The following is a 27,719-nucleotide window of genomic DNA, read 5'->3' as shown; positions in this document are numbered from 1 at the left end:
AGTAGAGAAGTGTTTATTACATGAAGAATTTTTTATTTTTTACTGATAAGATAAATAAACTTAGCACATTGCATCTAGTGTGCTATGGTGGTCTACTGCGTATGCGAGTGCATAAGACACAGAATTGAGAGAGACTGTACGCTTCTCCTCTCGGAGGGTCCTTGGTTGCGCGGGTCGTCGTGGCTCTATGGCTGGCATTCCCAACCACGGTCCTCAAGGCACACTAACAGTGAAGGTTTTAGTGATATCCAGGCTGCAGCACAGATGGTTAAATCAAAATATCCTGTGCTGCAGCCTGGATATCACTAAAACCTGCACTGTTAGTGTGCCTTGAGGACCGTGGTTGGGAATGCCTGGTCTATGGTGTATTGATGCTAAGTGTATGAGGACACGTCTGTATTGTGCCAGTAGTTGGGACTTGCGTGGTGTTGCACCCAGTAATTCACATTCCGGACCCTTTGTTCTGTAGAATGCTGATAGGTCACATAACATAAAGTCTCTATACTGTGTATAGGTAATAAGAATAAAAGGTTTAGACACCACGGTCTTGTCGCCCCTTCCCCACGTGCTCTCTCCACTGCCCCCTCATGCCTGTATTGACCTAGCCCTCCTTGACACGTGCAGGACATATTTGAGATGTGCGTGTATTTTATCCTTCCTGCTCATGCAGAACCTGAAACGACCTGTTTGCATAATGCGGAATGTATTCAATCTAATCCTGCATTGTGTGGCCCTAATCCCGCAGGTCTGGTAGTTAATATGTAACAAGTGCAGTCAAATCCCTATAGACACCTACCTGGCTCACCTCCTGTCATCATGAGCACGTAGTCCGCTTTAAAGGGACTCCGACCCATATTTTTTGTTTTCGGAAGTCTTTAGAGACCAATATCCTTGATGTTGCCTATTATGTAATGGCAGCCAGAGTTTGCTCGCAGAGTTTAGTGCTTAGACAGTTCCCTTTTCAGCTTCGCGAGGATGTAATAAACCTTTCACAATACAGTGGGTGGTGGTGGGGATTGCTTTATGTGTCTACATTGGCAAGTCTTGGGGGTATATGCAATTGAGGTCGAATTCACGAAATTGGCGAAAAACTGGACTTTTTCGCCCAAAAAAATAATTGTCAATGCAATTCAGTACTTTCCGTCAAAAAAACGGACTTTCGAAATTCGACTTTTGTCAAATTCGACTTTTGTCAAATTCGACTTTTGTGCAATGATACAAATGCTGCAATTCGACCAAAGTATATTAAATTGAAGTTTGCAAATTCGACAACAGTGCTTTTAGACCGTAAATTCGTCATTTTCAATCCGCCACACTTTGGTGGGTGAAACTAATAAAAAAAATGTAAAACATGTTGTTTTTTTTGGTGTTTTTTTTATTTGTAATAGCATATCTATTTATATTAGAAGGGATTAGGTACTTGGTTTGTCTTTTTTGGAGGCACAAGTATTATTTATATATTTTTAAAAATAATGTTTTTTTATTTTTTTTAGATGGAATGGTAAAATCCCGAAAAAAAGTAGCGTGGGGTCCCCCCTCCAAAGCATAACTAGCCTCGGGCTCTTCGAGCTGGTCCTGGTTCTAAAAATCCGGGGGGGAAATTGACAGGGGATCCCCCGTATTTTTAAAACCAGCACCGGGCTCTGCGCCTGATGCTGGTGCAAAAAATATGGGGGACAAAAAGAGTAGGGGTCCCCCGTATTTTATACACCAGCATCGGGCTCCACTAGCTGGACAGATAATGCCACAGCCGGGGGTCACTTTTATACAGTGCCCTGCGGCCGTGGCATTAAATATCCAACTAGTCACCCCTGGCCGGGGTACCCTGTGGGAGTGGGGACCCCTTCAATCAAGGGGTCCCCCCCTTCCAGCCACCCAAGGGCCAGGGGTGAAGCCCGAGGACCAGCATGCGGGAGAAAAACGGACCCGCTGGTACCTGTAGTTCTACTGGGGGAAAAATACCCAAATAAAAACAGGAGACACACACCTGACAAACTTTATTTCACACATGTTGACACACACAGACTTACCTATGTTGACCCGCCGACTGGCACGTCTCGTCTCCGACGATCCGGGGTACCTGTGAAAAAAATTATACTCACCTGATCCAGGGTCCAGAGTATAATCCACGTACTTGGCAAAAAAAGAAAACGACAAACCCGTACCAGCGGACTGAAAGGGGTCCCATGTTGACACATGGGACCCCTTTCCCCGAATGCAGAGAGACCCCTTCGTGACTGCTGTCACTGAAAGGTCTCTTAAGCCAATGAGCGAGTGCAACGTCCTTGCACTCTACTGATTGGCTGCGCTTCTGAGCTGTCAGACAGCGCATCGCAAAGCCTCCATTATATTCAATGGTGGGAACTTTGCGGTTAGTGGTGAGGTCACCCGCGGTCAGCGGCTGACCGCGGGTAACCCCACCGCTGACTGCAAAGTTCCCACCATTGAAAGTAATGGAGGGAGCTGTGCGATGCGCTGTCTGACATCAGGTGAGCGCCACGAAGTAGCGCTTCCTGATTGGCTGAAGGGACCTCGGTGACAGGAGTCACGTGGGGTCCCGGCACATTCGGGGAAAGGGGTCCCATGTGTCAACATGGTACCCGTTTCAGTCCGCTGGTCCGGGTTTGTCGTTTTCTTTTTTTGCCAAGTACGTGGATTATCTCCCGGACCCTGGATCAGGTGAGTCTAATTTTTTTTCACAGGTACCCCGGATCGTCTGAGACGAGACGTGCCAGTCGGCGGGTCAACATAGGTAAGTATGTATGTGTGTCGACATGTGTGAAATAAAGTTTTACTGTCATGGTGTGTGTCTACTGTTTTTATTTGGATATTTTTTTTCCAGTAGAACTACAGGTACCAGCGGGCCCGTTTTTCTCCCGCATGCTGGTACTTGTCCAAGTACCAGCTTGCGGGGGAGGCTTGCTGGGACTTGTAGTACTACTTGACAACCAATATTCATTCACTTTTCTCAAGGCTATCAGCCTCCCATCCGCAGCCCTTGGATGGGGGGAACAGCCTCGGGCTTCACCCCTGGCCCTTGGGTGGCTGGGGGGGGGGACCCCTTGATTGAAGGGGTCCCCACTCCCCCAGGGTACCCCGGCCAGGGGTGACTAGTTGGATATTTAATGCCACGGCCGCAGGGCACTGTATAAAAGTGACCCCCGGCTGTGGCATTATCTGTCCAGCTAGTGGAGCCCGATGCTGGTGTATAAAATACGGGGGACCCCTACTCTTTGTCCCCCGTATTTTTTGCACCAGGCGCAGAGCCCGGTGCTGGTTTTAAAAATACGGGGGATCCCCTGTCCATTTTTCCCCCGCAGTTTTAGAACCAGGACCAGCTCGAAGAGCCCGAGGCTGGTTATGCTTTGGAGGGGGGACCCCACGCCATTTTTTTTCGGGTTTGTCCCGTTTTTAAAAAACCGGATCAAAATCCGTCAAATCGGCAGTTTTTCTGCCGCGGGACTGTCGAATCCGTTTTTGATTGAATATGGTCAATTTCGGCACCCACTTGCCGAAATTGGACGGTCGAATTGTGTCTAATTAAAAAACGGACGATAATTTGCTGCGATTCGCCGCTAATTGCATATACCCCATGGTCTCCAAAAATATAACAGACTGTACAGCAGTAATTCCCAAGGCACACTGACAGTGCAGGTTTTAGTGATATCCAGGCTTCAGCGCAGATGGTTAAACCATATTAACTGCTGAGGCACTTGTGCTAAAGTATGGCTATCCTTACAACCTGGACTGTTAGTGTGCGTTGAGGACCGTGCTTTGAAACCCCTTGTGTACAGAGAAATAACCTATAATACCATAAATCAGGCATGTCCAAACAGCGGCCCTCCAGCTGTTGAGAAACTACACATCCCAGCATGCCCTGACACAGCTTTAGCATTCTCTGACAGCAAAACTGTGTCAGAGCATACTGGGATATGTAGTTTCACAACAGCTGGAGGGCCGCAGTTTGGACATGCCTGCCATAAATCCTTTCACCTATGCTACTTACAATAAGGCACCAAACAACTTAACCTTCCTAGGGTGTTGCAATGGAGCATACGCCTAAGGTGTAATTTGATGTGGGTCAAACAAGACCCGAACATCCTAGGAAGGTTAAAACGGAAATGAAGCAGAAGTATTGATAAGTTTCTTTAGCATTGCGATTTATTCATACAGGAGGGATATCTGACTTGCATGTAAATGATCTTCCATTGTTTACAGATTATACCATTGAATCGCAAAGAGATTAATGCGAAGGAGCTTGTCCGACAACTGCAGTTTGAGGCCGAGGAGCAAAGAAAACAGAAAAAACGTCAGAATGTGTCTGGACTTCACAGGTGAGTGTCTTACTGTCACACCACTGTATAATGCTCTGGCTGCTGGGGTGTAGTGTCTTACTGTCACACCCCTGTATAATGCTCTGGCTGCTGGCGTGTAGTGTCTTACTGTCACACCCCTGTATAATGCTCTGGCTGCTGGGGTGTAGTGTCTTACTGTCACACCCCTGTATAATGCTCTGGCTGCTGGGGTGTAGTGTCTTACTGTCACACCCCTGTATAATGCTCTGGCTGCTGGCGTGTAGTGTCTTACTGTCACACTCCTGTATAATGCTCTGGCTGCTGGGCTGTAGTGTCTTACGGTCACACTCCTGTACAGTGCTCTGGCTGCTGGGGTGTAGTCTTACTGTCACACCCCTGTACAGTGCTCTGGCTGCTGGCGTGTAGTGTCTTACTGTCACACCCCTGTATAATGCTCTGGCTGCTGGCGTGTAGTGTCTTACTGTCACACCCCTGTACAGTGCTCTGGCAGCTGGCGTGTAGTGTCTTACTGTCACACCCCAGTACAGTGCTCTGGCTGCTGGCGTGTAGTGTCTTACTGTCACACCCCTGTACAGTGCTCTGGCAGCTGGCGTGTAGTGTCTTACTGTCACACCCCTGTACAGTGCTCTGGCAGCTGGCGTGTAGTGTCTTACTGTCGCACTCCTGTATAATGCTCTGGCTGCTGGCGTGTAGTCTTACTGTCACACCCCAGTACAGTGCTCTGGCTGCTGGCGTGTAGTGTCTTACGGTCACACTCCTGTATAATGCTCTGGCTGCTGGGCTGTAGTGTCTTACGGTCACACTCCTGTATAATGCTCTGGCTGCTGGGGTGTAGTGTTTTACTGTCACACCCCTGTACAATGCTTTGGCTGCTAGCGTGTAGTTTTTACTGTCACACCCCTGTACAGTGCTCTGGCAGCTGGCGTGTAGTGTCTTACTGTCACACTCCTGTATAATGCTCTGGCTGCTGGCGTGTAGTGTCTTACGGTCACACTCCTGTATAATGCTCTGGCTGCTGGGCTGTAGTGTCTTACTGTCACACTCCTGTATAATTCTCTGGCTGCTGGCGTGTAGTGTCTTACTGTCACACTCCTGCATAATTCTCTGGCTGCTGGCGTGTAGTGTCTTACTGTCACACCCCTGTATAATGCTCTGGCTGCTGGCGTGTAGTGTCTTACTGTCACTCCGTATAATGCTCTGGCAGCTGGCCTGTAGCGTCTTACTGTCACACTCCTGTATAATGCTCTGGCTGCTGGGATGTAGTGTCTTACTGTCACACCCCTGTATAATGCTCTGGCAGCTGGCGTGTAGCGTCTTACTGTCACACTCCTGTATAATGCTCTTGCTGCTGGGTTGTAGCGTCTTACTGTCACACTCCTGTATAATACTCTGGCAGCTGGTGTGTAGCGTCTTACTGTCACACTCCTGTATAATGCTCTGGCTGCTGGGCTGTAGTGTCTTACTGTCACACTCCTGTATAATGCTCTGGCTGCTGGGCTGTAGTGTCTTACGGTCACACTCCTGTACAGTGCTCTGGCTGCTGGTGTGTAGCGTCTTACTGTCGCACTCCTGTATAATTCTCTGGCTGCTGGGGTGTAGTCTTACTGTCACACCCCTGTACAGTGCTCTGGCTGCTGGCGTGTAGTGTCTTACTGTCGCACTCCTGTATAATGCTCTGGCTGCTGGGGTGTAGTGTCTTACTGTCACACCCCTGTATAATGCTCTGGCTGCTGGGGTGTAGTGTCTTACTGTCACACCCCTGTATAATGCTCTGGCTGCTGGCGTGTAGTGTCTTACTGTCACACCCCTGTATAATGCTCTGGCTGCTGGGGTGTAGTGTCTTACTGTCACTCCGTATAATGCTCTGGCTGCTGGCGTGTACTGTCTTACTGTCACACTCCTGTATAATGCTCTGGCTGCTGGCGTGTAGTGTCTTACTGTCACACCCCTGTATAATGCTCTGGCTGCTGGCGTGTAGTGTCTTACTGTCACACCCCAGTACAGTGCTCTGGCTGCTGGCGTGTAGTGTCTTACTGTCACACTCCTGTATAATGCTCTGGCTGCTGGCGTGTAGTGTCTTACGGTCACACTCCTGTACAATGCTTTGGCTGCTAGCGTGTAGTTTTTACTGTCACACCCCTGTACAGTGCTCTGGCAGCTGGCGTGTAGTGTCTTACTGTCACACTCCTGTATAATGCTCTGGCTGCTGGCGTGTAGTGTCTTACTGTCGCACTCCTGTATAATGCTCTGGCTGCTGGCGTGTAGTGTCTTACTGTCACACTCCTGTATAATGCTCTGGCTGCTGGGCTGTAGTGTCTTACTGTCACACTCCTGTATAATTCTCTGGCTGCTGGCGTGTAGTGTCTTACTGTCACACTCCTGCATAATTCTCTGGCTGCTGGCGTGTAGTGTCTTACTGTCACACTCCTGCATAATTCTCTGGCTGCTGGCGTGTAGTGTCTTACTGTCACTCCGTATAATGCTCTGGCTGCTGGGATGTAGCGTCTTACTGTCACACCCCTGTATAATGCTCTGGCTGCTGGGGTGTAGTGTCTTACTGTCACACCCCTGTATAATGCTCTGGCTGCTGGCGTGTAGTGTCTTACTGTCACACCCCTGTATAATGCTCTGGCTGCTGGGCTGTAGTGTCTTACTGTCGCACTCCTGTATAATGCTCTGGCTGCTGGGGTGTAGTGTCTTACTGTCACACCCCTGTATAATGCTCTGGCTGCTGGGGTGTAGTGTCTTACTGTCACACCCCTGTATAATGCTCTGGCTGCTGGCGTGTAGTGTCTTACTGTCACACCCCTGTATAATGCTCTGGCTGCTGGGGTGTAGTGTCTTACTGTCACTCCGTATAATGCTCTGGCTGTTGGCGTGTACTGTCTTACTGTCACACTCCTGTATAATGCTCTGGCTGCTGGCGTGTAGTGTCTTACTGTCGCACTCCTGTATAATGCTCTGGCTGCTGGCGTGTAGTGTCTTACTGTCACACCCCAGTACAGTGCTCTGGCTGCTGGCGTGTAGTGTCTTACTGTCACACTCCTGTATAATGCTCTGGCTGCTGGCGTGTAGTGTCTTACGGTCACACTCCTGTATAATGCTCTGGCTGCTGGGCTGTAGTGTCTTACGGTCACACTCCTGTATAATGCTCTGGCTGCTGGGGTGTAGTGTCTTACTGTCACACCCCTGTATAATGCTCTGGCTGCTGGCGTGTAGTGTCTTACTGTCGCACTCCTGTATAATGCTCTGGCTGCTGGCGTGTAGTGTCTTACTGTCACACCCCAGTACAGTGCTCTGGCTGCTGGCGTGTACTGTCTTACTGTCACACTCCTGTATAATGCTCTGGCTGCTGGCATGTAGTGTCTTACTGTCGCACTCCTGTATAATGCTCTGGCTGCTGGCGTGTAGTGTCTTACTGTCACACCCCAGTACAGTGCTCTGGCTGCTGGCGTGTACTGTCTTACTGTCACATTCCTGTATAATGCTCTGGCTGCTGGCGTGTAGTGTCTTACTGTCACACCCCAGTACAGTGCTCTGGCTGCTGGCGTGTAGTGTCTTACTGTCACACCCCAGTACAGTGCTCTGGCTGCTGGCGTGTAGTGTCTTACTGTCACACTCCTGTATAATGCTCTGGCTGCTGGCGTGTAGTGTCTTACGGTCACACTCCTGTATAATGCTCTGGCTGCTGGGCTGTAGTGTCTTACTGTCGCACTCCTGCATAATTCTCTGGCTGCTGGCGTGTAGTGTCTTACTGTCACACCCCTGTATAATGCTCTGGCTGCTGGCGTGTAGTGTCTTACTGTCACTCCGTATAATGCTCTGGCAGCTGGCCTGTAGCGTCTTACTGTCACACTCCTGTATAATGCTCTGGCTGCTGGGATGTAGTGTCTTACTGTCACACCCCTGTATAATGCTCTGGCAGCTGGCGTGTAGCGTCTTACTGTCACACTCCTGTATAATGCTCTTGCTGCTGGGTTGTAGCGTCTTACTGTCACACTCCTGTATAATGCTCTGGCTGCTGGGCTGTAGTGTCTTACGGTCACACTCCTGTACAGTGCTCTGGCTGCTGGGGTGTAGTCTTACTGTCACACCCCTGTACAGTGCTCTGGCTGCTGGCGTGTAGTGTCTTACTGTCACACTCCTGTATAATGCTCTGGCTGCTGGCCTGTAGCGTCTTACTGTCACACCCCTGTATAATGCTCTGGCAGCTGGCATGTAGTGGCAAAAAAAGGTTAGAAGAGCCGTCCCGTGCGCAAAACAGCTGCTAGTCAGTGTAACACTTCTAGAGGTATCCCTTTTAACCTCCACCAAGACAAACAGAAGCAAACAACAGATTGAAGTAAACACTTAATCAGCGCTTTTCCAGAATTCCATATGTTGGCTCATTCGCATTAACCCTTTCTCGTTTTCAGGGTATATCAGATATGCAAAGAGAAAAAGGAAGGAATATAGTGTAACATTGTTTTAATTAACACAAAATGAACAAACAATTAAAATTGATTCTGGGGTGAATCACAAAATGCAGTGTATGGCATACAAGCTCCTTTATAAGGAGGTAGGCTTATTAAACCACGGGTAATTACCGGATCGGATTGAACTGGGTTTTAAGCAGTTCAAAAGACGCTCAGAACATAGGATCGCATGGTATCCCTCCTTGCAGATTGTCCCGGCTTCCAGCAATGTTCCTGTGAATCCCGAATTGAATCGCCACCTCCTCCACCAACGCGTTTCTCCCCCTCTGCTGGGGTCTTTATCAAGGTGTGAGTATGCCTCCTATGTGGTCCTTCCTTCCTTTTAAATGTATAAAGTCCAATAGGCTTGCCCCACGCACAGCTGAACCCCTCAACAATAAAGACTACATGTCCCATGGTTCCCTGCTGTGTGCGGGACTTCCTGTTGCGTCACTTCCGGTCTGGCCGAGTGTTGACGGTGTAATCAACAAAATCTTTAACCAGATCTATCTTTCCTCCCAATCTTATGAGGATCTGGTCTCCACTTGGACACAGTGACAATATAAACTTTGTAAACGGGACTTAGATTCCTCGTCCCGAATAGTCCGTCGCGTCACTTCCGGTGACGCGTTGGCGCAACAGAAATGTCCAAATCTTTCTAAAAAAAGGACATAATTGCATGATAAAGTGCATATTGAAGACATCAATCTCATAAACAATTAAAAAGTTTTAAAAACAATCTTATTTAGAGTATTTAAAATATCCATGGCAACGGAATTCGTCACTTCCTGTGACCTCATATTGTTGTGTTGCCATGGAGATCTCGCCATTACTTAATAAAGTGCATAAAAATACAAAATACTTTAAAACTAGATTGAAATATATAGTGCAGTTAAAATTTGATCAGTGCAGTATTGAATTCTAAACCTCAGACAAATCTTATAAAAAATCCTTGTAAAATGTGTGTAAACCCGGTGTACCTCAATTCAGAAACCATTTTATTTCAAAGTCTGCATTCAGACCCTCAGGTTTGAGTGTACCCAACTCATAAATGGCTTGCATTTCAGCCTTTGCTAGTTGTTGATTGCTGTCACGTTTTCTCCATTGGTTTTTTATGTGTCTGATACCACAGAAGCGTTTAATTCCGGCTATATTACTGCTGTGGTGGACTCTAAGGGCTTTGAAAATTAGAATTAGTGAACACTTAAGAAATATTAAAAAAGGATTAACGACCCATGCACTGTCCGAACATTTCCGAGTCCACCACAGCAGTAATATAGCCGGAATTAAACGCTTCTGTGGTATCGGACACATAAAAAACCAATGGAGAAAACGTGACAGCAATCAACAACTAGCAAAGGCTGAAATGCAAGCCATTTATGAGTTGGGTACACTCAAACCTGAGGGTCTGAATGCAGACTTTGAAATAAAATGGTTTCTGAATTGAGGTACACCGGGTTTACACACATTTTACAAGGATTTTTTATAAGATTTGTCTGAGGTTTAGAATTCAATACTGCACTGATCAAATTTTAACTGCACTATATATTTCAATCTAGTTTTAAAGTATTTTGTATTTTTATGCACTTTATTAAGTAATGGCGAGATCTCCATGGCAACACATCTAACAATATGAGGTCACAGGAAGTGACGAATTCCGTTGCCATGGATATTTTAAATACTCTAAATAAGATTGTTTTTAAAACTTTTTAATTGTTTATGAGATTGATGTCTTCAATATGCACTTTATCATGCAATTATGTCCTTTTTTTAGAAAGATTTGGACATTTCTGTTGCGCCAACGCGTCACTGGAAGTGACGCGATGGACTATTCGGGACGAGGAATCTAAGTCCCGTTTACAAAGTTTATATTGTCACTGTGTCCAAGTGGAGACCAGATCCTCATAAGATTGGGAGGAAAGATAGATCTGGTTAAAGATTTTGTTGATTACACCGTCAACACTCGGCCAGACCGGAAGTGACGCAACAGGAAGTCCCGCACACAGCAGGGAACCATGGGACATGTAGTCTTTATTGTTGAGGGGTTCAGCTGTGCGTGGGGCAAGCCTATTGGACTTTATACATTTAAAAGGAAGGAAGGACCACATAGGAGGCATACTCACACCTTGATAAAGACCCCAGCAGAGGGGGAGAAACGCGTTGGTGGAGGAGGTGGCGATTCAATTCGGGATTCACAGGAACATTGCTGGAAGCCGGGACAATCTGCAAGGAGGGATACCATGCGATCCTATGTTCTGAGCGTCTTTTGAACTGCTTAAAACCCAGTTCAATCCGATCCGGTAATTACCCGTGGTTTAATAAGCCTACCTCCTTATAAAGGAGCTTGTATGCCATACACTGCATTTTGTGATTCACCCCAGAATCAATTTTAATTATTGTTCATTTTGTGTTAATTAAAACAATGTTACACTATATTCCTTCCTTTTTCTCTTTGCATATCTGATAACCCTTTCTCGTTTTCAGGGTATAATGCGAATGAGCCAACATATGGAATTCTGGAAAAGCGCTGGTTAAGTGTTTACTTCAATCTGTTGTTTGTTCCAGCTGGCATGTAGTGTCTTACTGTCGCACTCCTGTATAATGCTCTGGCTGCTGGCGTGTAGTGTCTTACTGTCACACCCCTGTACAGTGCTCTGGCTGCTGGCCTGTAGCGTCTTACTGTCACACCCCTGTATAATGCTCTGGCAGCTGGCACGTAGTGTCTTACTGTCACGCCCCTGTACAATGCTGTGGCAGCTGGCGTGTAGTGTCTTACTGTCACACTCCTGTATAATGCTCTGGCTGCTGGAGTGTAGTTTTTACTGTCACACCCCTGTATAATGCTCTGGCTGCTGGCGTGTAGTGTCTTACTGTCACACCCCTGTATAATGCTCTGGCTGCTGGAGTGTAGTTTTTACTGTCACACCCCTGTATAATGCTCTGGCTGCTGGCCTGTAGCGTCTTACTGTCACACCCCTGTATAATGCTCTGGCTGCTGGCGTGTAGTGTCTTACTGTCACGCCCCTGTACAATGCTGTGGCTGCTGGCGTGTACTGTCTTACTGTCACACTCCTGTATAATGCTCTGGCTGCTGGAGTGTAGTTTTTACTGTCACACCCCTGTATAATGCTCTGGCTGCTGGAGTGTAGTGTTTTACTGTCACACCCCTGTATAATGCTCTGGCTGCTGGCGTGTAGTGTCTTACGGTCACACTCCTGTACAGTGCTCTGGCTGCTGGCGTGTAGTGTCTTACTGTCACACTCCTGTATAATGCTCTGGCTGCTGGCGTGTAGTGTCTTACTGTCACACTCCTGTATAATGCTCTGGCTGCTGGAGTGTAGTTTTTACTGTCACACCCCTGTATAATGCTCTGGCTGCTGGAGTGTAGTGTTTTACTGTCACACCCCTGTATAATGCTCTGGCTGCTGGCGTGTAGTGTCTTACGGTCACACTCCTGTACAGTGCTCTGGCTGCTGGCGTGTAGTGTCTTACTGTCACACTCCTGTATAATGCTCTGGCTGCTGGCGTGTAGTGTCTTACTGTCACACTCCTGTATAATGCTCTGGCTGCTGGAGTGTAGTTTTTACTGTCACACCCCTGTATAATGCTCTGGCTGCTGGAGTGTAGTTTTTACTGTCACACCCCTGTATAATGCTCTGGCTGCTGGCGTGTAGTGTCTTACTGTCACACCCCTGTATAATGCTCTGGCTGCTGGCGTGTAGTGTCTTACTGTCACACCCCTGTATAATGCTCTGGCTGCTGGGGTGTAGTGTCTTACTGTCACACTCCTGTATAATGCTCTGGCTGCTGGCGTGTAGTGTCTTACGGTCACACCCCTGTACAGTGCTCTGGCTGCTGGGGTGTAGTCTTACTGTCACACCCCTGTACAGTGCTCTGGCAGCTGGCGTGTAGTGTCTTACTGTCACACTCCTGTATAATGCTCTGGCTGCTGGCGTGTAGTGTCTTACTGTCACACCCCTGTATAATGCTCTGGCTGCTGGCGTGTAGTGTCTTACGGTCACACCCCTGTACAGTGCTCTGGCTGCTGGGGTGTAGTCTTACTGTCACACTCCTGTATAATGCTCTGGCTGCTGGCGTGTAGTGTCTTACTGTCGCACTCCTGTATAATGCTCTGGCTGCTGGCGTGTAGTGTCTTACTGTCACACCCCTGTATAATGCTCTGGCTGCTGGCGTGTAGTGTCTTACTGTCACTCCGTATAATGCTCTGGCTGCTGGCGTGTAGTGTCTTACTGTCACACCCCTGTATAATGCTCTGGCTGCTGGGGTGTAGTGTCTTACTGTCACACCCCTGTATAATGCTCTGGCTGCTGGGGTGTAGTGTCTTACGGTCACACTCCTGTATAATGCTCTGGCTGCTGGGGTGTAGTGTCTTACTGTCACACCCCTGTATAATGCTCTGGCTGCTGGCGTGTAGTTTTTACTGTCACACCCCTGTATAATGCTCTGGCTGCTGGAGTGTAGTGTTTTACTGTCACACCCCTGTATAATGCTCTGGCTGCTGGCGTGTAGTTTTTACTGTCACACCCCTGTATAATGCTCTGGCTGCTGGCGTGTAGTTTTTACTGTCACACCCCTGTATAATGCTCTGGCTGCTGGCATGTAGTGTCTTACTGTCACACCCCTGTACAGTGCTCTGGCAGCTGGCGTGTAGTGTCTTACTGTTGCACTCCTGTATAATGCTCTGGCTGCTGGCGTGTAGTGTCTTACTGTCACACCCCTGTATAATGCTCTGGCTGCTGGGGTGTAGTGTCTTACTGTCACACCCCTGTATAATGCTCTGGCTGCTGGCGTGTAGTGTCTTACTGTCACACCCCTGTATAATGCTCTGGCTGCTGGCGTGTAGTGTCTTACTGTCACACTCCTGTATAATGCTCTGGCTGCTGGGATGTAGTGTCTTACTGTCACACCCCTGTATAATGCTCTGGCAGCTGGCGTGTAGCGTCTTACTGTCACACTCCTGTACAGTGCTCTGGCAGCTGGTGTGTAGCGTCTTACTGTCACACCCCTGTATAATGCTCTGGCTGCTGGGCTGTAGTGTCTTACGGTCACACTCCTGTACAGTGCTCTGGCTGCTGGGGTGTAGTCTTACTGTCACACCCCTGTACAGTGCTCTGGCTGCTGGCGTGTAGTGTCTTACTGTCGCACTCCTGTATAATGCTCTGGCTGCTGGCGTGTAGCGTCTTACTGTCACTCCGTATAATGCTCTGGCATGTAGTGTTTTACGGTCACTCCTGTACGATGCTCTGGCTGCTGGCGTGTAGTGTCTTACTGTCACTCCGTATAATGCTCTGGCGTGTAGTGTCTTACTGTCACACCCCTGTATAATGCTCTGGCTGCTGGGGTGTAGTGTCTTACGGTCACACTCCTGTATAATGCTCTGGCTGCTGGGGTGTAGTGTCTTACGGTCACACCCCTGTATAATGCTCTTGCTGCTGGCGTGTAGTGTCTTACTGTCACTCCGTATAATGCTCTGGCGTGTAGTTTCTTACTGTCACACCCCTGTATAATGCTCTGGCTGCTGGCGTGTAGTGTCTTACTGTCACACCCCTGTATAATGCTCTGGCTGCTGGGGTGTAGTGTCTTACGGTCACACTCCTGTATAATGCTCTGGCTGCTGGGGTGTAGTGTCTTACGGTCACACCCCTGTATAATGCTCTTGCTGCTGGCGTGTAGTGTCTTACTGTCACTCCGTATAATGCTCTGGCGTGTAGTTTCTTACTGTCACACCCCTGTATAATGCTCTGGCTGCTGGCGTGTAGTGTCTTACTGTCACACCCCTGTATAATGCTCTGGCTGCTGGCCTGTAGCGTCTTACTGTCACAACCCTGTATAATGCTCTGGCTGCTGGCCTGTAGTGTCTTACGGTCACACTCCTGTATAATTCTCTGGCTGCTGGGCTGTAGTGTCTTACTGTCACACTCCTGTATAATGCTCTTGCTGCTGGCGTGTAGTGTCTTACTGTCACTCCGTATAATGCTCTGGCGTGTAGTGTCTTACTGTCACACCCCTGTATAATGCTCTGGCTGCTGGCGTGTAGTGTCTTACTGTCACACCCCTGTATAATGCTCTGGCTGCTGGCGTGCAGTGTCTTACTGTCACTCCGTATAATGCTCTGGCGTGTAGTGTCTTACTGTCACACCCCTGTATAATGCTCTGGCTGCTGGCGTGTAGTGTCTTACTGTCACACCCCTGTATAATGCTCTTGCTGCTGGCGTGTAGTGTCTTACGGTCACTCCGTATAATGCTCTGGCGTGTAGTGTATTACTGTCACACCCCTGTATAATGCTCTGGCTGCTGGGGTGTAGTGTCTTACTGTCACACCCCTGTATAATGCTCTTGCTGCTGGCGTGTAGTGTCTTACGGTCACACTCCTGTATAATGCTCTGGCTGCTGGCGTGTAGTGTCTTACTGTCACACCCCTGTATAATGCTCTGGCTGCTGGCGTGTAGTGTCTTACTGTCACACCCCTGTATAATGCTCTGGCTGCTGGCGTGTAGTGTCTTACTGTCACACCCCTGTATAATGCTCTGGCAGCTGGCGTGTAGTGTCTTACTGTCACACTCCTGTATAATGCTCTGGCAGCTGGCCTGTAGCGTCTTACTGTCACACCCCTGTATAATGCTCTGGCTGCTGGGGTGTAGTGTCTACACTATGTCGCATAGACCTTCTTATTGCAGCCACTGATTGGAGACAGCAGTCAGCGCAGGCCGGGACAGACCCTCAGCACTTGCACTCAAGTGCAATAAATGGGCGCTGCACTACAGGCACACCTCCCAAAGTTTCCGTTGGTGCTGAAGAGGTTCTGCTTCTTCCCTCCAAAATCTGGTAGCCAGGCAGCATAATCTAGGGGCCATGGCTACCTGGCCCCCAGGATTTGTGGAGCCCTGCTTTACAGTATAGATGAAGTGTTTATTATGCAGAGGTTGCTGCTGTCCGTAGATCTGTCACTAATCTCTTCAGTGACAGCTGCAGGTGTTGGATATAAAAACCAAACTGTTAACATAAAGTGCAAAAGTAACTGTAAAATCTTACTTTTTCCGTTTGCGCAGCAGAGACTCGGAGAACCACATTGTGTGCTTCATTTGTGTTTAGTTTTATGTGCAGTCTGTCATCTTTCTGGCTGTGCAGCCATTTTTAGCCGACTCCGCGGTCAACGTACTGATGTATTGCTCGGCAATACACACTGCACAATCCGGTGTACGACTGCACGATTTAGAGGTACATTCCAGATTCAGTTGCATGCGCGTCGTCAGCGGGGTCGTCCCTCCTGGAGTGTAGCACATAAAGTGTGGTGACCATGCTGACGACGCTCAATCAAACATGACTGAGCGTACACACTGTGATAATGTGTATCTGGCTGTATATACTCCCAGCAGGACACCCCATAGATAGAACAGGAATCCTCATAGAGTAAGATCTCTCCTGCAAATCTGAGTAATCGCTGTTCCCTTCGATTCTAGCAAGCTCTTTTCCCATAAATATTTGTGAATGGGCAGGAATTGTTCCTTATAAAGAAACTCCTGTATTAGACGTCTGTCTTTGAAGGTGTAACTGGGCTGAGTATTACCATAACGTCAGAGTTATTACGTTTGTTACATATGTGCTGGTTATAATACTCCAGCCGGAATGATGACTTTTAATACGGATATGAAGTTTGCTTTATCTACATATTCTCCTTTTTATTTAACAGGTTCCTTTATGTAATGAACTCCAGGCAAGTTACATATGGTCATTAATGTCCCTCACTCCCCTTTTACTCAGCAGGTCCATTGTTCAAGGGAAAGTGTTTTTTGCAGGGGCCATTACATTTAATATTGAAGCACACCGCCTGCATTTAATATCAATAACCATGGCTGTCGCCTCCCCTGCTGCTACACCTGGTCATTACAGCTTGTGGGTGTTGTGCTTCTCCAGTCCGTAATGCCAGGGTAGAAATGGTCCCAAACTGCAGGGGGCCCGGCCTTAGTCGGTGGTAAAGGGGAGATGATAAACTGTATTTGCCTGGAGATCCGCTCGGAACTAAATATTCATGAATCCTGCGGATGTGTCCTTAGTCAGCTAGCACTTTTGTGCTGTATGGCGCAAGGTGTGAATAAAGACGCCTTGCCATGAAACGCTAGTTCCGAACTTTCACATTGCAGCCACACACAAACAGGGTATTAGTGTATTGGAGGGCTTATAGGGGTCGATTCACTGACGGTTGAATAGCGCCGGGAGTTAGCTCCCGGCGCTATTCAGTACAGCGACAAGTGGCCCTCAATTGTCGGGAATTCTTCTCTCACACCTTGGGGATGAGAGAAGAAATCCGACAAAAGTGCGGCCGGCGCGAGGCTGATTCTGTCAGGTATCAGCATCGCGGCGGGGAGTTAAGTCGGAGAATGCCCGTTCTCCCGACAATTCAACCTGTTAAGTCCGGGAGAACGGGCCTTCGCCGACTTAACTTGAGCTGAATTGAATAGCGATGGGAGCTAACTCCCGGCGCTATTCAACTGTCTGTGAATTGAATTCGACCACATAGTGTATGCTGCTGGATGCAGGCTCTCGTCAGTCCCCGGTCTCCTGCCACTCAGATGAAACCCAATAGTGTTGTACACGTACTTTGCTTTCATCGCACTAGCAGTGCAAAACAGACACACATACAGAAACATTGCACGATTGCTGCGCGTGGCTTAGGCACATTTTTCATGTTGCGCCAAATGGGAACTACTTGCCGTGATTTAAAGATAGGTGAGTGGGGACACCTCTGTATGGGTACGGATTGCCTGTATAGGACCTGTTTCTCACCATATATAATAGATATGGAAGTGGAGGTATCGGTCTGTTCCAATCACACAAAGTGGAAATTGCCATAGCCAACAGATTGTTTGTACTCTGTCCTAGATAGTAGGACATGGAATTGGACTATGTACTACTTTATCATGGAAACCTTGCCATCTACAAATCAGCAGTAATGTCACCAACATGTCTATAATAAGGACGTGTGGCTCAGCTAGGTGTGCCTTCATCTAAACAGCGCCGGCGGTTTCAGTGCTGTTACGTAATCACCTGATACAGATATAACCGTATCCATCACTGTTACCAGTGACAACGCTCCTAATATAGGACTTATGCAGAGTGCCACATTTTGTCAGTGATTACCTGGCCCAGGGGCAGTATTCCCATCACACACAGCCAGGGTGTGTTCTCACACCCGTGTATCGGACAGATACGTCTGTTCCAGAAAGAGCAGATCATGTGATAGACGCCAGCTCTTTATCCCGGCTGTATATAGTGTTACTGGCAGAGCAGGCTGCCGCTCTTGTTCCTGAGGAGTGCGACCTGTAAGATGGGGAGTACGACGGTTCTATACCCCATTCACAGCCATGTGTACACTACAGTAGGTTCTCTAACTGGCTATATTGAAGTTGTAAAGTTCCCATGACAACATTTCCAATATGGCATCAAAGGGGTGTACTGTATTTTGCCATTTCTGGAGTGTCCAAGCTATTTTAAGTTGCGCATTCATGCAGTAGTTGTTCACTACACAGTGCCTTTTCTTCAAGAGACGCTACATCACAGACGTATACTTTAATGTTGGCCAAAGATGTGTATCCCAGTTTGTGTGGTGTTTGCCCATGATGTATGTGTTCCATGTATATGGCACAGTGGTACACAGAAAGATCAAAGACAAAATATCCTGTGGAAATGCACAATGTGTTTTTTATACTGCTAATAGTCCTTTTAATGCAGCATTTAATTTTGAGGTCTTTTTTTTGTGACCATGTATATTGATATAGTCATATAACCACCCTAGGTACCTTCATTTATTGGATCGCAAAGAAAATTACCCATTCTTAGTAGATGCCGAGAATACGGTTATATCCTTCCCACCGATCACGAACAGTGAGAAGACCAAGGTACGTTGTATTGGCTGCTTGGAACTGAGACAATTGTTCTGGATTGTAGGTACCTGTATAGGCCACATGGTTTTATTCTATAGCATCTTTCCCACGAGGGAGTAGTAGTATTAGGTTACTGGAATCGGGTGGATTCAAAAAGGCATTTTGGTGTGCTATAATAGTAAATGAACCCATTCTGATGGAGCCGGGTCCTTAGTAGTGAAGTTAGAGCATTGCTTATAATCCCACATAAAGTACTGGTGGTAATACGTCAGTATGAAACCCAACACTGATTTTTTGGGGTTGGGTCAACTCAACTTAAGTCGACAGTCATTGAGTCGACCACGATGGTGTTGTTTTCTTCGTGAAGTGACGGGGAACCACAATTAGTGCAAGGTGCCTTGCTCTGCTGCACAGGTTACCGTGCCAATCATAGTCCACGTGGATCGTCAAGTATGGAAAAATAAAAATGTGGAAAATTCATGTCGACCTTTTGACTCGTCGACCTAATGACCATGTCGACTTAGTTACTCTGTCGACCTAACGCATGTCTACCTATCGTGGTCGACCTAATGACAGAGACAGGGCCCAGGCTACAGTGGAGGGGCCACTACATCTGTCTCTCTTATTATTCGCGTGCATGAGGGCTGCATGACATTGATTGGACGTTAGCCTGTCCCCCTTTCCTCTGTTTTGGATTTTTACTTAATGACCATAAAATGAGATGCAGCACTGTGACACTAGGTGTTGGGAGGGGGCCAGCACATGAGATCCGTAATGATATGTTAGACGGCTTGGAGGGTGTGTTTATGTAATATGTTACTCAAGGCAATTTCCTTTGCATTAATGTGTTTATGCCTATATTTTGTACTTACAAGGGGATCAAAGCCAACAGTTTTGTTTGTTTGTGTGTATGTACATATAGATATATATAATATATTTTGTTTGTGAACAGTCCTTTTTTTTTTTTTTTTTTTTTTTTTTTTTGTAATCTTCCCATGGCATCACGCCTTATTACTTGATAATCTATCCGTTTATTAGTTATGATCTAAGCAGGTTAGACTAAACCTAACAGATCTGTATAGTTCGTGGCCTGACGAGTAGTGGCTGTGAGGGTTTAGGCTGCTGTGGTAGGCGTGTTTTTGTTTACTAGCCTGATTGTTCTAAAACGGAGCACGGCGGTCTGGGTAGAGACTGTGCCGAGACTGAGTCTCCCCAGCAGTTACTGTCTAGTTTCATTACAGTTCCCAGCATGCTGCTCTTGGGATTTCCTGAGTCTTTAGAGGTTACTACCCAGTAGGACTAAATCTCCCAGTATGCTCCTCTGTGATTTCCTGTTTTGCTGGCCCTGTGAAGTGAACACGCCCCTAGTCATGTTTCAGTGTGGATTTGAAAGGGGCTGGGGTAGGTGTAAGTCAGGCTTTTCAACTCCTGTGTTGCTGGAAACTCCCAGAAGCTAGTGTGTTTGGCAGCAGGAGCTGGTTATGCTAGCAGATGACAGGGCATCGTTGTTGGGACCCCACAGTGTTTAAGTGCAGTGGTCGAGCGGCCGTGACTTTGAAAAGGTGCTGGAGCTGTTTACCTGAGAGTAGGAACTGTATTAAACTGTGGTGACTGCCTCTGAGTTTTGGGGGATTCGTCTGTCTTTTGGAGACTGGTGTTTTAATTAAATAATCACGAGAAGTTGTTAAAAGCTTTTTGGTGATTGTGTGATGTTACCTAGGAGGCTTGTGCTGGCTTTTTTGTTCACATTACCTACCAATAAATGTGTGTTTAGAAGGCATCTTCTCCTTATCTGTGTGAGTGCTGTATTTAGGGGGCCTGGGAATAAACGTGGGCTTTATATCCTAAATCCGTTACCTTCACAGTAGTCAGTATGCTTACTGTATCAGTAAAACGCTGCTTTATAGGAGTATGTTACAGAATTTGTTCTTCACCTACTCTATTGTAATGCCTTATCTAATGTGTTTGGAAGTAATCAATATGTCTATTTACTGTGTCCCTAGATCCGTAAATCCACCCGGGAGCTTTTAGTGGAGGTTACCAGTTCCAGCAGTTTGCAGACCTGTAAAGATGTGATGGACTCTCTCATTGCTGTAAGTGCTGCTTTTGGTATAATATCTGTGTCTTCCATCAGATTTACGTTCCAGGTTCCTGTTCTAGTGGTCCCTCTGGGAAGTTTCCCTTTTAACAGACCTGACATTTTACGGTTTGGATAATTTACATGGTATTTTCTCTTACGTCCTAGAGGATGCTGGGGTCCATATTAGTACCATGGGGTATAGATGGGTCCACCAGGGGCCATGGGCACTTTAAGACTATAATAGTGTGGGCTGGCTCCTCCTTCTATGCCCCTTCTACCAGGCCTAGTTTAGAAAATGTGCCCAGAGGAGCTTTGGGGGGGGGGGGGGGCAGGCAGTGTTCAACCCTTTGAGGTTAATGGCCACTATCTCCGCTGACCATACACTTAGCTCCTGAGGGTGATGATCGTTGGCCCCCGAGGCGACCGCTCATTCCTGCAGCATGCCACCACCCCCTAACAGCCAGGAGATCGCGATGGTGACTGTGTCTCCGGCGACCCGACAAGCGGGGAGCCGGTGTGTATGGCGGCTACAGGGTTAGGAGCGCAGTACTGACACTGTGCTCCGGAAGGCTCAGTGGCACGGATGCAGCGCTGTGTGGGGCGCCCTGGGCCAGCGCGATACCCTTACAACTGGTCACACCAGCTATCAGGGGCTTCGGTTACACTGCTAGCGCTATTACCTCAGGCCAGTATAAATATTTGAAATGTGCGGGAAGACATGCAATGTTCAGAGGGCGGAGCTTCTCAGAGCGGTCCGCCAGCGCCATTTTCTCCCTTCAGGTCCACACGCTGAGACGCTGACGGAGCGCTGACCCTCCACGACTCCAGATATCCTGTGCGGTACCAGGGGGGAGGCTGTATATGACCGTGTAGTTCTATTAAGGGTACACAGTCAGCGCCAGGTAGAGAAGGCTTACTTTACAGACAATAAGATAGCCTCCCTGACCTTTCCTTCATCTAAGGAATTAAACGCATTATTTGAAAAATCCTGGGAAAATCCAGAGAAAAAATTCCAGATCCCAAAGAGGGTTCTGGTGGCTTTTCCTTTCCCTGAGGATGATGGGGAAAACCCACCTATAGTAGACGCTTCTGTATCTAGACTGTCTAAAAATGTGGTTTTACCTGTCCCTGGGTCTATCGCTTTGAAAGAACTGGCAGACCGCAATATTGAAATTACGCCAAAATCCACTGCTTCAGCAGTGGCGTTAAGGACCACTATTGGCTGTGCATGGATTTCTAAAGCCATAGTAAAGTGGTCAGGCACGTTACTAGAGGACTTAGGGGGTCATTCTGACCCGTTCACTCGCTGCTTTTTAACGCAGCAGAGCGAACGGGTCCCTACTGTGCATGCGCCGGCACATGCCAGAAGGCCGTAGCAGGGATGCGATCGCTAGGCGGAACGGCGGCGTTTGGCCACCGTTTCGTGGGTGCGGTCCAGTCAACGCAGGCGTGGCCGGACGGAACGGGGGGGGCGGGCCGCAGCGGCTGCGTGACGGGGAGCGATGAGTAGCTCCGGGCCAGCATGCTAAAGCTGCGCTGGCCGGGGAGATACTCTTGAAGTGTAAAGGCATTGCCGCTGTGCGATGCCTTTGCACTTCTGCGGGGGAAACCAGACTGACATTGGGGGCGGGATAGCCCTGTGCTGGGCGTCCCCCCGCATGTCAGGGAAGAAGATCGTAGCTGTGCTAAATTTAGCATATCTACGATCAACTCGGAATGACCCCCTTAGATTCTATGGATAGAAGTGAAATTGAATTGTTTTTACGTAACATACAGGATTATGCGGGGTTCATGGTGGAGGTCATGTAGGACCTGGGTAATCTGACTGCAAGGACATCGTCCATGGCTGTCTCAGCACGCCAATGGTCTGCAGACGCGGAATCCAGAAGTGTGTTGCACCTACCCTTCACAGGTCAGGCTCTATTTGGGGAAGCTTTGGATGCGTGGATTTCCACGGCAACCGCTGGTAAGTCCACCTTTCTTTCCTCAGCCTCTCAGTCGACGAGGAAACAGTTTTCTACATCCTCTATGCAGTCCTTTCGGCCTGCAAAAGCTAAGTCCAAGACTCCTACTACTTTCTTCAGAGGTGGGCAAGCAAAATCCCAAAAACCGGCACCAGCAATTTCCCAGGAACAGAAACCTGCCTCTGTGTCCTCAAAATCCTCAGCATGACTGTGGACCTCCCTGCCTGGAGAGCGGGCAGGTGGGAGCGAGGTTCAGACGTTTCAATCACGTCTGGGTGTCGTCCAGTCTGGATCCCTGGGTACTGGATATTGTGTCCCAAGGGTACAGACTGGAGTTTCAAGAGCTCCCGCATCACAGGTTCTTCAAATTAGGCTTGCCAGCTTTGCTGACAGAGAGGGCTGTCCTTCAGTAAGTAAATTGTTCCAGTTCCACCTCATCTGGTAAACCAGGGTTACTCTTCAAACCTATTTGTGGTACCAAAGCCTAATGGTTCGGTCAGACCAATTTTGTACCTGAAGTCGCTAAACCCTTATCTGAGGGATTTCAAGTTCAAAATGGATTCTCTGAGAGCAGTGATCTCTGGTCTGGAGGAGGAGGAATGTCTGGTGTCCTTAGATATCAAGGATGCGTACCTCTACATTCCAATTTGGCTGCCACACCAGGCTTATCTCAGGTTTGCGCTGTTGGACACTGCCGTTCGGCCTCTCCACGGCACCAAGGGTGTTCACCAAGGTAATGGCAGAGATGATGATTCTCCTCCGCAGGCGGGGTGAATGTAATTTCTTATCTGAACGATCTGCTGATAAAAGCGTCTTCCATGGAAAGGTTGTTGCAGTCCATTACTCTTACGACTCGACTGCTCAGGGATCATGGATGGATCCTGAATCTTCCTAAGTCACATCTGGAGCCGACAAGGAGATAGTCTTTCCTGGGGATGATCCTCGACACGGAAGTGCAGAGGGTATTTCTACTGGTGGAGAAAGCATTGGTGATCCAAACTATGGTCTGGGACGTCTTGAAGCCTACCTGGGTATCGGTTCATCAGTGCATTCGCCTTCTGGGGAAGATGGTTGCCTCCTCCGAGGCTCTACAGTACTGAAGATTTCATGCACAGTCCTTCCAAATGGATCTCCTGGACAAGTGGTTGGTATCTCATCTGCAACATGCACCAGAGGATACGTCTGTCGCCGAAAGCCAGGATTTCACTCCTGTGGTGGCTACAATTACCTTCTAGAGGGCCACAGGTTCGGGATTCAGCACTGGATCCTTCTAACCACGGATGCAAGTCTCAGAGGTTGGGGCGCAGTCACCCAAGGGGAAACCTTCCAAGGAAGGTGGTCAAGTCTGGAATCCATTCTTCCAATCAACATTCTGCAACTAAGGGCCGTGTACAACGGTCTTCTACAAGGGGCGCATCTTCTCCAAGATCGGGCCATTCAGGTTCAGTCGGACAATGTAACAACGGTGTCCTACATAAACAGACATGGCTGAACGAAGAGCAGAGCTGCAATGTCAGAGGTGACAAGAATCCTCCTCTGGGCAGAAAGGCATGCATTGGCGTTGTCAGCCATCTTCATTCCAGGAGTGGACAACTGCGAAGCGGACTTCCTCAACAGACACTATCTCCATCCGGAGGTGTTCACGGAGGTGACAAGTCTTTGGGGTGTACCTCAAATAGATATGATAGCCTCCGGTTTAGCAAGAAGCTTCGAATGTACTGTTCCAGGTTGAGAGACCTACAGGCAGTGGTGGTGGATGCCCTGGTAACCCTGTGGGTGTTCCAGTCATTGTACGTGTTTCCTCCACTTCCACTTATTCCAAGGATTCTAAAACTCATAAAGAGAACAAGAGTTCAGGCAATCCTCATTGTTCCGGACTGGCCAAGAAGGGCTTGGTACGCGGACTTGCTGGAAGAGCCGAGGCCTCTTCCTCTTCTGAAGGACCTTCTGCAACAGGGGCCTTTCGCTTATCAAGACTTACCACGGCTACGTTTGACGGCATGGAGGTTGAACGCCAGATCTTAGCTCGGAAGGGCATTCCGAACAAGGTTATTCCTACCCTGATACAGGCTAGGAGAGGAGTAACGTCTAGACATTACTATCGTATTTGGAAAAAGTATGTATCTTGGTGTGAAGCAAAAGTTTCCTACGGTGGAGTTTCAACTTGGACTGTTTCTCCTCTTCCTGCAAGCAGGTGTGGATATGGGCCTGCGTTTGGGATCCATAAAGGTCCAGATTTTGGCTTTATCCATTTTCTTCCAGAAACAACTGGTTTCCCTCCTGGAGGTTCAGACTTTCTTGAAAGGGGTTCTGCACATCCAGCCTCCCTTTGTGCCGCCTATGGCACCCTGGGATCTTAATGTGGCGTTGCAGTTCCTCCAATCGGATTGGTTCGAGCCTCTACAGGAGGTTGAGGTCAAGTTTCTCACGTGCAAGGCTGTCACTTTGTTGGCCTTGGATTCTGCTAGGCGGGTGTTGGAGTTGGGGGCTTTGTCTTGTAAAAGCCCCTACTTAATCTTCCATGAAGATAGAGCTGAGAAGGTTGTGTCTGCTTTTCATATCAACCAACCTATTGTGGTGCCAGTAGCTACTGACTCCCTATTTCCATCAAAGTCCTTGGATGTTGTAAGGGCTCTGAAAAACTAGGTGAAGAGGACTGCTCGTCGCAGAAAATCGGACTCTGTTTGTCCTGTATGATCCCAAGAAACTTGGGTGTCCTGCTTCTAAGCAGACGACCTCTCGCTGGATCAGGTTCACTATTCAGCATGCTTATTCTACGGTAGGATTGCCGTGTCCAAAATCTAAGGTCCACTCGACTCGTAAGGTGGGTTCATCCTGGGCGGCTGCCCGGGGTGTCTCGGCTTTACAGCTTTGCCGAGTGGCTACTTGGTCAGGGTCGAGCACGTTTGCTAAGTTCTACAAGTTCGATACTTTGGCCTCGGAGGACCTAAAGTATGGTCAATCAGTTCTGCAGGAGCCTCTGCACTCTCCCTCCCGTTCTGGGATCTTTGGTACATCCCCATGGTACTAATATGGAGCCCAGCATCCTCTAGGACGTAAGAGAAAATAGGATTTTAATTAGCTACCGGTAAATCCTTTTCTCGTAGTCCGTAGAGAATGCTGGACGCCCGCCCAGTGCTTCGTGTTCCTGCAGTGGTTATTTGGTTCAGTGCTGCTTTATTCTTGGTTAAGTATTCTTGTTCAGCCTTTGCTGAATTTTCAAGCTGGTTAGGTTGGTTTGCCTTGTCTGTGTGAGCTGGTGTGAATCTCGCCACTATCTGTGTGTAGTCAGCATCCTCTACGGACTACGAGAAAAGGATTTACCAGTAGGTAATTTAAAATCCTACTTTCTTTACCAATTATACTGTGGTGGATTTATCCAAGATCTGTGCCATGGCCAATGAGGCCAGTTATGTAATTTTAATTGTAAATTGCATTCAGTTTACTTCCACTATTGTGGTTCTAGCAGGAGATTCTAATCTTAAGACCCCAGTGGGAAGCTCTTAAGGGAGGCGATTTAGCAAAGGCATTTTAATAACGGGAGAGGCGGTGTCTAGGGATAACACGTCATCATTCCCAAATGGGCCCATGGAATTGGCTTCCCAAAAGCGATCTCTGTTTGATGAATTTCACGTTCACCTACCCCTCCTCATCCCAGTTATGAAACCAGTATTAAAAAATAATTGTGACCTATGTATTCCTGGCTTATAGTGCAGAACGTACTAATAATACCAGTAGTGCTTTTGGATCATGTCACTCCTGGTGCTCGGTCCACTCTAGAACACAATGAAAGTGATCTGCTCAATGATGACGTCAAGAAGGTTTCACTTTCCGCCCTTGTCACGTGCACGCAACTCTTTCCATTGCAGTGTCTTAGGACACTGATCCTAGTTTTAGATAGTGTCTTTCTGTGGAAATATACAGTGTGTAATTCCATCTCCTCTGATATATGTCCTTATACACAGTCTTCAGTGGGAAACCTATTGGCTTAGTGAGTTGCAGGTGAACGTTGGGCTCTGCCATTGTGCTGAGAGGGGGGCACTAGGTTTAGAAATGTATAATAAATGACTAATATATGTACACCTTTAGTCAATATCTTCAGTTGAAATTGAATGTTATAAATACACACTAATTCAATATTTAGTGAAGTCGTATAGAGGAGTGGAATGCTGCATGTACATAAGGCATAATCATAGGGGTGTAATGATCATACGTATAATGCATATTTGAATAGTAATCTAAGTAAGAGGAACACAATATGACTGCCAAGGGACAATTTTGATTTCTCTGTCTCCCCACTTGACACAGAAAATGGCTGAGCTTAATAAATTCACCTTGGAGAACAAAGAGGAGGAGATCATTGCAGACAGAGATCCGGAAGATGATTACGCTCATGAGCAACCAGCAGCCAATCAGAATCCAGAGACCGAGGACAGCACCCAGCTCGTGCTAGAACAAGTGCGAGTGGCCGACATCGACGGAAACCTCAAAGTTTTATACCCTTCAAAAACTGACCTGGACTTAAGTTCGTCCTTTGTAATTGTGCGTTAGCACCACACTTCCACTTGTACCGGACTGGTAGCACTTAACCTGCAGAGTCACATTAACCAATAATACTTGGAACATGTTTAATTTATTTTTTATGCCCATTTTGCCGGTGCCTGTATGTGCTATGGGAGTTGACTTCTTTGTAATCATTGTGCGGTTTTGGCCAAAATAAATTGGCAATTTGAGAAGTGCTGACGTTTCTGTTTTAACTCTTGAGCTATAAAAATTCCTTTGCCTCCGCAGTGCCCCCTAGGTACTAGTTGGTGTAGTGCAGTGTAATGTGGGAAGTGCGGTACTGGCCACTGCTGATTTCTTGGGGGAACAATGGGACTGGGCACTCCGCTGTATATTCCTGGCATTACGTTGTGCAATACTGCTTCTTCCTGGGTAGTACAGAGGACAGGTTGGGCTGCTGGAATGCACAGATTACAACATGACTGGCAGCAGAGAATGTT

The 27,719-nt window shown here is 47.7% G+C and overlaps 1 protein-coding gene across 1 annotated transcript in view; it reads left to right on the top strand.

Annotated features, from left to right (window-relative positions):
- LRRC47 (leucine rich repeat containing 47) overlaps positions 1 to 27,455 on the top strand; it is a 54,782-nt gene extending 27,327 nt beyond the window's left edge. The window contains exons 4-7 of the mRNA XM_063943579.1: positions 4,219 to 4,334; positions 18,585 to 18,687; positions 20,676 to 20,765; positions 27,025 to 27,455. Coding sequence (XP_063799649.1) covers positions 4,219 to 4,334; positions 18,585 to 18,687; positions 20,676 to 20,765; positions 27,025 to 27,267 — 552 coding nt within the window. The 3' untranslated portion in view covers positions 27,268 to 27,455. The remainder of the gene's footprint in view (positions 1 to 4,218; positions 4,335 to 18,584; positions 18,688 to 20,675; positions 20,766 to 27,024) is intronic.
- Positions 27,456 to 27,719: the final 264 nt, after the last annotated feature.

The sequence above is a fragment of the Pseudophryne corroboree genome, chromosome 10, assembly GCF_028390025.1.
Source record: "Pseudophryne corroboree isolate aPseCor3 chromosome 10, aPseCor3.hap2, whole genome shotgun sequence".
Classification (NCBI taxonomy): Eukaryota; Metazoa; Chordata; class Amphibia; order Anura; family Myobatrachidae; genus Pseudophryne; species Pseudophryne corroboree.
This window is presented reverse-complemented; position numbering and strand designations above follow the sequence as displayed.